This window comes from Nicotiana attenuata, unplaced genomic scaffold (assembly GCF_001879085.1).
Source record: "Nicotiana attenuata strain UT unplaced genomic scaffold, NIATTr2, whole genome shotgun sequence".
NCBI lineage: Eukaryota > Viridiplantae > Streptophyta > Magnoliopsida > Solanales > Solanaceae > Nicotiana > Nicotiana attenuata.
Genome location: NW_017674242.1, coordinates 53,543 through 63,201, shown reverse-complemented (window position 1 = coordinate 63,201; position 9,659 = coordinate 53,543). Strand labels below are relative to the sequence as shown.

At 34.8% G+C, this 9,659-nt stretch overlaps 1 protein-coding gene across 2 annotated transcripts; it reads right to left on the bottom strand.

Moving 5' to 3' along the window:
• Positions 1-307: 307 nt before the first annotated feature.
• On the bottom strand, positions 308-3,899 carry LOC109218276 (RING-H2 finger protein ATL7-like). 2 transcript variants are annotated; one of them, XM_019382631.1, is made up of 4 exons: positions 3,526-3,896; positions 3,314-3,388; positions 3,127-3,209; positions 308-1,182 (listed from the first exon to the last, which is right to left on the bottom strand). In XM_019382631.1, the coding sequence occupies exons 2-4, from the start codon at positions 3,362-3,364 to the stop codon at positions 780-782; spliced, it is 537 nt and encodes a 178-aa protein (XP_019238176.1). In that variant the 5' UTR covers positions 3,365-3,388; positions 3,526-3,896; the 3' UTR covers positions 308-779. The 2 variants fall into 2 exon arrangements, with proteins under 2 accessions (XP_019238176.1, XP_019238175.1); XM_019382630.1 differs by having other exon boundaries at positions 3,314-3,899.
• Positions 3,900-9,659: the final 5,760 nt, after the last annotated feature.

Genomic DNA, 9,659 nt, shown 5'->3' with positions numbered 1-9,659 from the left:
AATTAATGTGTTTACCTTTTACATTTGTAAAGCTTCAAATTGGGGTTCCTCAAGTTTGGGAGACTAGGAATTCTCCCATAAGTGATCATATTCAAGAAAACATGGATAATATAGATATCCAGTTTTTTATCCGTCTCAAATACGGGTTGGGCCGGATAATGTGTCCGCTTTTTGAATTACCCATTTTTGACCCGCTCATTTACGACCGCTCATATCCGACCCGGTCCGACCGTTTGCCACCCCTACTACCAGAGTGCCAGAGAAATATACACGGTGATGCACAACACAGTATTACGAGGATACATCATCTGGTAAGGCAATTTCTTCTTGAAAATACATAACTAAAATAAAGAAAAAGAAAGAAAGAAAAAAGAGGCTTCAATTATCACTCAGGAATGTTACATGGTACCAAATCTGCAGATATTTCATCATTCCATAGGCTTGCAGTGAAGATGACTTTTGCTTGCTTCAGCTTCTTCTTGTCCCAGACAGTAATATGATGCAAACCTCTCATGGAGATATGTATGGAGCTGTTTGCCTCTCATTTCCTGATAAATGTTGAATCTTGAGGAGCATGGTAATGAATTCTGAGACCTAAAACAAACTGGACTATTCTTTGAATCCTAACAAAAGGGGCAAACTTATGCTGTCATATATATCCTGCACTGTCTCATCCCTATTGTCTCCTAACACGCATCAAGCTGCATAACCTCTATTCAGCGTGTGGCTACTATTTTATCTTCCCTAACTTACAAACATCAAACTGAATCAGATCTCTCCTACAAAGCGTCATTACTTTCTTTTCTTGAGTCCATGACATTGTCAACATTATGACTATCGCCTTCTTCTTCCTTAGACGATCTTTCTTCTGTTTCTTCTCTGGTTTCTGGCTTTGGATTTGATTGGCCTATTTGAGGTTCCTCAGAACATTCAGAGTTTCTTTGATGAGATGTTTCATCAGCATCTTGTTCACTTGAACTTGTCTCAGTAGTTTCTTCTCTCCTATCAGGCGTTTCTTCAGTGTTAGCTTTAGTTGGAGTAAGGATAGATTGGCGGCAGAGGGGGCAGGTGTTATGAGTGACTAGCCAGTGGTCAATGCAATCCATGTGAAATGTGTGCCCACAAGCAGGTATCTGTTGAAGCTTATCCTCTGCTTCGTAATCGCCTAAGCACACTGAACATCTGTCCCAGGAAAGATCAAACTTCATCAGAAAACAATGTTTAAATATTGAGTTATGAAACTTCTTCATACTTAAAAAATAAACAGCTATTTTCTAATCTCTCCAACATGTAACTGAATATTCATAATAAAAAAGCACACGGTGTTGCATTTCCCAGCAACAATTGCTATAGAAATCACAATCGGAATTACTAAAGTTGTGGGAATATCTTGGTTGTAAGACCAAAAATGAAATTAGCTGCAAGTACAAGAACATGAAGGTAGAACAAGCAAATGTCTAGAACCAAAACTCAGCAAATATCAAAGGTTATTCATGATAGTGCGTTTTATGGAATTGAGTCCCATTTTTACATGATGACAGATTGACTGTTTTTAACGAAATTGTTTTAGATCCAGCAGTGATTGTATGTGAGGACCACTAAAAGATTTTCACAATTTTTCAGCCATCAGAAGATCCACATATCATTGTTTGTGGTGTATAACATCAAGAGCACATTTTCAGAATATGACAAATCTGCTGCCAGTTCTGCAAAGTTTACTGAAATCATTAATTATTGATGGAATATATTTACCTTAGCATAATTTTTTATGGTACTTAATTTCCAAATAGGCAAATACACCTTCAAAGCAGGCAAGTGACTCTGTAGCTGGTCCTCTAAATCAGTGTAGGAATAACAATGGCTCTAGAAAGTTAGAGAATTTCGCTAACATATCTTTGAAAAGGTATTTAGATTCATATGGCACGTTTTCATCTATCAAGAAAGTGTGAAGTTTCATTCTTATCTCAAGATTACATTCTGTAATTTCCTCTCTGCAGATGTATCTAATATTGCTACCAAAGTTAATTTGAGTCGTTGCTTTGACTTGGAGATGCCACGAAGGTCATGAACTTGACCTAGCTCACTTCCCACACAAGAGAGAGCAAATTAGGGAAAACGCTCACTGATTTGGGAGATGTAAGATGTAGTGATTTCATTTGGCATCTACTAGAATTCCAAACTCCGAAATGTATTTGATTTTACACGGTATACACCATGATCTGCCTTTATCCTACCTACCTACTCGTTGCACTGTCAACCTGTACAGTATGTTATGATTTGTAACTCTCAACCAGCTATATCTTGGAGATAAAATATTCTGTTATTTCTCAGAATAATCTGTTAGAAGCTTTACAACAGACCATTGACTTATTTGTAATTGTACCATCACCTATATTGAACTCCACTACTACGCCAAAACAAGTTACATAACGACTACCTCCCTGCCATGACTGAAAGAAAAAAACCTATATTCCTACTCTTCACAATTAAAGGCTGAGTTCTACATCTAATTTGCTGCAGCTTGTACTGAAAAATCAAAAAACGTTGCATTCAGGGCGGAGTTCGAAGCCTGAACGCGGGTTCAGTCGAACCGCATAGTTTTTGCTCAGTCAGTGTATTTGTGTCAAAAAATTCATTAAATATGTACAAATATTAAATTTAGAACCCAGTTAGTAGCTCTTAAAATTTTTGTTCTAAAATCCAAAACCCATAAAGTTGAAATCACGGCTCTACTTTTGTGTGGGGAGGAGGCAGAGCCCTATTTAGCCATCTCACATCAGGTTCAATTGAACCTACTACTGTCGGCTTGGACCATGTATACATAAGCTATGTTGCGCGGACTCTCCAAAATGCTTCCGCACCCGTGTCGGATCCTCCAAAAATACACTACTTTTGGAGGATCCGACACGTATCCGGCGACATTTTCGGAGAGTCGGAGTAACATAGATAAGCAACGCAAAAGAATTTTACAAATAGACATAAAAATGTATATAAACGATAAACTGCATCCCTCTGTACCTATTACTTTAAATTTTAGATCTGCTGGTTGGAAGTCTATACTTAAAAATATACTAGCCAATACTTACATAATTTACATACAAAAATTTCAGGCAGGCAGAAACTTACTGAGTGTCATTGACAGAGAAACTTTCCTTGAACACAATTATAGGCAGCATTTCCCTCACCTCTTTCTTCAATCCCAATTCACACTGGTAAAATACAACCAGAATCAACAAAGACTAAAAATAATAAGATTTAATCTTAAATAATAAGAAAATCAAAATTTCCTCAAAAAAATTGTTCCTTTACATACTTGTGACAGTTCATCAGGTTCTGTAGCAGAGTCCAATGTGGAAGTCCTCATTCGCAGAGAGGACCAATCGACTCTCTGACGACGAAGATAAAATAAGTAGAATAACAATAATAATATAAAAGCAAAGAAAATAGGTATTGAAAAGATGAAAGCTTGATAAAGCTTTAATTGAGCTAAAGCTTCAGAACAACAATTAGAAGATGCATTATTACTAGTAATTCCACTGCTTTCTTGTAGATCTGGGTACCCTTTTCCAGCAACAGACATCACTGAAAATGCTTCAATGGTAGTCAAATGTGACTTAATTTTACACTTAAATGGGAATTTTAGGAACACCCAGATGGAAAAATGGAACCAAAATGCAGTTTTTAGAATCAAGAAACAGCCAATTTTAGACAAGAGAAGGTGAGAATAAATGACAAAGAAAAAGATTGGATGAGAAAGAAAAAGTTAGCAGGCTAATATATATAGTAATGGAGGGGGACATGTGATGGTTTGAACAATTGGATAGTAGTAGAAGAATTGAGCAGTTAAACAGAAAAGGTAAAAACTCATTTCCTAATTAAATGCAATAAAATCTGGATTTTGGAACAAGACTGCTTCTGCTGACTGGATGGGGCCTATATACATGACAAAAATAAGTTTTTTGCCTCCGTAAATTTAGTTTGGTGGTCGCATACCACCAAAAGTTGCAGTGGCATGATAAATATATTTTTATTTTTAATTAGATATTTTGGGTTCTGAGTTTTGAAAATGAAATCGCTAATTATTGATTTACCTTTAGGTGAGTTAGTTGAGCCTAAAGCAGTTACCAAACATGGAATGAAAACCTAAAAAAATAGGATCTTTAGCATTTAGACATAGATTTTGCTGAAACTTGAAAAAAGAGTTTTTGAAGTTGCGTTAAAAAATAATTTTTGCAAGTTGAAGTTGTGTTTGGATATGTATTTTATTTGGAAAATACTTGAAGTTTTATGTGTGGAAGAAAAATTTTCACCCAAAAAACTGTCATAAACCGATTTGGGAACTTGAAAAAAAAATCAATTTTTTTTCAAAAACTTCTCATGTTCCATTGACAAACAGTATTTTCAATTTTTTTTTTTTTTTGAAAAAATGTATCAAAAATCTATGACTTAAGGTGCTTAGTAAAGCCCAACGAAGTAAGTTTGGAACTTTATCTTCAATAGTGTGTACTAAGTTAAAATATCTCTTGTTTTATCTAGCCTCTCCATTCATGATCTAGCAAAATACTGTGATAATTTTCTCCAATAAAATAGAAATAATGCTATTTCCATTATCTATCTTTCAAGAAATGTATTGAGCATCATATGAGAATATTTGGCATTATAAACTACGTATTGTCTTTGAGTAAGACTGTTTGAAATAATTAGTTATACTATCGCATTTGCATCTATACCCGTTTTTTGTGCCATATTTTAACTTGTGCCCGCTTTGCAAAAAAAATTGCAAGTGTACCCGCTTTTTCACATAACTTCAACCCACGGGGCTGAAGTTTTTCTTTTGTACTGGAAAACTTCAGCTGAAGTTTTTGTCTTTGTAATCGGAAAACTTAAGCTCTAGAGCTTAAGTTTTCCAGTTACAAAATAAAAACTTAAGCTCTAATAAGTTTTCCAGTTACAAAATAAAAACTTAAGCTCTAAAGCTTAAGTTTTCCAGTTATAAAATAAAAACTTAAGCAGTTTTCCAGTTATAAAATAAAAACTTAAGCAGTTTTCCAGCTTAAGTTTTCCAGTTATAAAATAAAAACTTAAGCTCTAGAGCTGAAGTTTTTCTTTTGTACTGGAAAACTTCAGCTCTAGAGCTGAAGTTTTTGTCTTTGTAACCGGAAAACTTCAGCTCTACAGCTGAAGTTTGCTAGTTATAAATAAAAACTTCAAGCTCTAGAGCTGAAGTTTCTATGTTGTAACTAGAAAACTTCAGCTCTAGAGCTGAAGTTTTTGTCTTTGTTTCTTGTACTGTTTCTTGTACATTCATCAAAGGAATTACATGGAAATATCTAGCAATTTTTGGCGGATAGTCTTGAAATATCATGTTTAAGTAGCTACATATTATTTCCCGTTAAAATTTGTTAGAATGGTCAATGAAAATCTGACGATTACATATCGTGCAAAGCTAAATCCAGAAAATCTATCTTCTTCAGTTACCGCAAAGCATGAAACTAGCAAGTTCCAATCTCATATTCTATTTGTAAAGGCTTATCTCAAACACTAACTACAGTGAAGAGCAAGAACTGTGGTATTGAAGAAGAAGTTGAAGAAGAAGAAGAAGAAGAAGAAGAAGAAGAAGAAGAAGAAGAAGAAGAAGAAGAAGAAGAAGAGGAGGAGAAGGGGAGGAGAAAGGGAAGCTGAAGTTTTTTAAAAAGTGGGTATGGGTGCAAACAGAACAAAGCGGCTACAGGTTAAAAGTACGCCTCACCCTTCAGACTATTGTATTGGTAAACTTCGGTCTTATCGTATGACACGATAAAATAATGACACGTAGTAAAAACGGCTCCGAACCCATAGGCATAAAATCAGGACCGATACATGCATACGAAGCAGGTCAAATATTTCGGTGTCAAACTTAGGCCTCATTTGTTTGCAATTAATGGAGGTCTGAATCTTAATCATTCAGATCTCAGACATTAAGTGCGTTTGTTTTTAAAGTCTGAATCTTAATTATTCAGATCTTAATCATTAAGTGTGTTTGTTTTTTTTACTTAACAACCACTTAATGGGTCTGAATAGGTCTGTATGATTAAGATCTGTAACAGAGACTTAATTTCATTAAAATGCTATCACATATTCATTATTAACTGCCGCCACTCCCTACCATTATCAACTACCACCATGCCACCACCACCACTACCACCACCACCACCATTATTGACCATCACCATCCACCATCCCACTACTCCGACCACCATCATTCTCACTCACAGTCAATATTTATCCACCTCAACTACCACAACCAACCACCACATCACCATTAACAACCGCAGCCGTCACCGCCTAGCATTATAACCTACTACCACCTTCCTCAATCACAAACCACCACCCGCCATTATTAACTATCACCACCTACCACCACCATCATCAATCATAATTGCCACCACTACCAATCACTACTAGCTACTAGCATGAACCACCATCATCCACCAAAACTACCACCAACCACCGCCTTTAGTCGGCATTCACCCGTTAGCCATCACCACCAACAACTATCATATTTTAAAAAACTATATATTTTATTGATAGAATATTGGATTTTTTTCAAATAAAGATAAATTTTATGCATTCAGATGTTAAAAATCAAACAGTCTTAATTTTTAGTATTCAGATCTTAATACACATCTTAATATATTCAGATGTATATCCAGATTCAGATGTCTTAATCTTAATACACATCTTGATAATCAGATGTGTATTCAGATTCAGACGTCTTAATCTTAAAAAAAAAAAAACAAATAAATGAGTGTACTTGGAGCCTCACTGAGATTATAATCCCCGTCCGTTACACAACTACAGTTACGTTGAATAGGATCTCGCCGCCCTACTAATCACATACTAGGTATGCAGGCTAATAACTCAAAACAGCGTCGTCCCAATTAGGCTATAAATACCATGCTTTATTCACTTATAACGATCATCTAATTTACATACAACACTTTGGGCTAATCATTGTGTATTTGTTTTATTCTTTGGCAAGATTACCATTCTCTTGGTGTCCTTCATTGATTGTAATCCAACTCAATATAGCCACGTCCAAGATGGATCGATGATCAATAAGATTTCTTTTATCTTAATCTTTGCTCTAATTATCATTACTGCTCTTCGATTTTCTATACGCGCTTTAGATTAATCTGTTTGTTAGTGGTTTTAAAATATAAATTCAATTATTTATTCTAAAATGAGTTTTTTAATTAAACAACTATGAGAATAATGTGTCAATTATCCAAAAACTATTAGGAACAATCTAGTTTAATTAGGATCAACTTATTCATGCACATGTTTCCCGTTTCACTTTGTTTATTTATTCCAAAAAGGGTTAATATATTTATCCTTTGGTATCTTGTCCTCTTTCCTTGTATTGTGTGTTTGAGAATATAATGTAGGTTAAAGGTCACTTATTGATTACAATTTGATCTTCAATTAAGACATATATGATATAAATTACTTGATGCGCGAAAATATTGAAAAACATGAAAGTTTGTTAGGTGGGAATTAGACCTTAGTATTATTTTTTTCATTTTTTTTGTCTGTTCACGAGATAGTGTTTACATTATAAAACTAAATATTACTAATAAAACGATGGTTTTCTTTAATCACACGGAAAAATAATTTTCTTCTTCAATTAACTAACTTTTAGTTTGTGAGAACTCAACATAGATCTTATTCCTAGCTACTCTGGGAGTTATATTTAAATGAGCTATTCCTAAGATAGAACACTCTATTCTTTATTCATTTTTTAAACCTTTCTACTCCTTTTAATTCTTTGAGTTACTAGTAGCAATACCACTACATGTCAAAGGAAGAACTGAGCTTCACGAAACTATAAGGGTGTGTAGGTATGATGCAAGTTATATTTAAAGAAAAATGTTTTCAGGTAGCGAAATATCGTTCGCTTTTTTTACCCTTACAAAATAGAGTTTGCACTAGACAAAATAATCATTTAATTATTATCCTAATATTTAGTAAAATTTGATTATTTGAACAAGGTAAGAAGTCCTAAAATTAAGGAATTTAAAGTAAATTAATATTCTACCTTACATAAACTTTTTTCTTTATTTTAATTGTATATGTAACATAATAATATTTCTTATATGTTACTTTTCATGAATGTATATTCTGTGAAAAAAGAGTAAATTAATTAAATTAAAGTAACTAACTCATCCTGCGATTTTTATGCTAATAAAGAGCACGTTAAGAAAAGTATGAAAAACACAATTATGATTTAAAAAAAATATGGAAGCATCAATGATAATTCATATTTAAGGTAAGAGGTAGGCAATATTTTAGATTTTGAAGAACAATTAGGGCACGCTTTTTCCTTTGAATAATAGAAAGACCTGGAACTGGAAGTGTACTCAAATTTTTTGTCCTTTTTTATTTGTTGTACAACGAAGCAATTACAACAACAACAACAACATCAACAACAACAACCACCCAGTATAATGCCATAAGTGGGGCCTGGAAAGGGTAGTGTGTTCGTATACCTTACCTATGTAAGCGCTACTGTGTTAAAACACAAATTCAGAAAAAAAACTGTTAGAAAAATAAAAGAAACTGGAAAAACAAAAGAGTTTAAGAAATATTCCGAGTCCACAATTTGCTTGTGTGTCCTTAAGGAATTTTAACCCGCTCACACGTTGCCAAGGTAATGGATTAAATCCTCCCAGGATAAAACAGAATAAACCTTCCCGCAACAGTGGCAATACAAACTGCAGGATACCAACGAACTTAAAGAACGGAGCAAAATCACACTTACGAATTTGAGAGAGAGAGACTGCGAATTAGAATGCAGTATATTCAGAAAGAAAGAAGTTCTGGAGTATTTTTCGTGTGTAGAAAATGGAGCCTTGCCTCACAGAATTTAATAGGCAATTATCAGAAGAGGTGTCTGGAAAAGGTGATTTTTTCAGAAGAATACGCTGCCTGCCGCGGTTCTACCGCGGTCGCGGCAGAACCGCGGTCAGAGAGGCTTTCTGAACCTGCCTGCCGCGGTTCTACCGCGGTCGCGGCAGAACCGCGGCCAGAGAGGCCCTCTGAACCTTCAGCAAGGTTCTGGCGTATTTTCAGCAGTGATTTGGCATTTAATTAATTATTAAATAATTAAATAAATTTTGTCCAAAAATAATCTTATCGATCGATCATTTGACAAATCCAAATCCAAATCCAAAGCCAAAGCCAAAGCCGAGCCGAGCGAGCGACGACGACAGCGCGAGGGTTCATTCTCTTTAACTCCTTTTAAGAGCTTTAAGAAGTGATTCTATATATAAGCACACAAATGTGGTTGTCCTCACCAATAGGAACAAAGTGCAAGACAAAAGTTCACTTCTTCAAATTTTTAAATTTCCCTCCATTTCCAATTCACACTTCTTCTACTTTAAAGCCCAATGGCTTAAAGTCTAACAACCCCCACATGAATGGAATGGATGTATCAAGAAAGATCATAGATGAAAGCTATATGATTTTGCAAGTAAGGATTAATTGCGATCTGGATAAGTAGGTTTCCCTTGAACTTTCCGTAGTGAACATATGTCGGATATACTCGGTCAATCGGTAGATTTGATATCTTTGAACCGTCGAACTTTAGTGTATACCTAGACAACCATATGTCCACAACC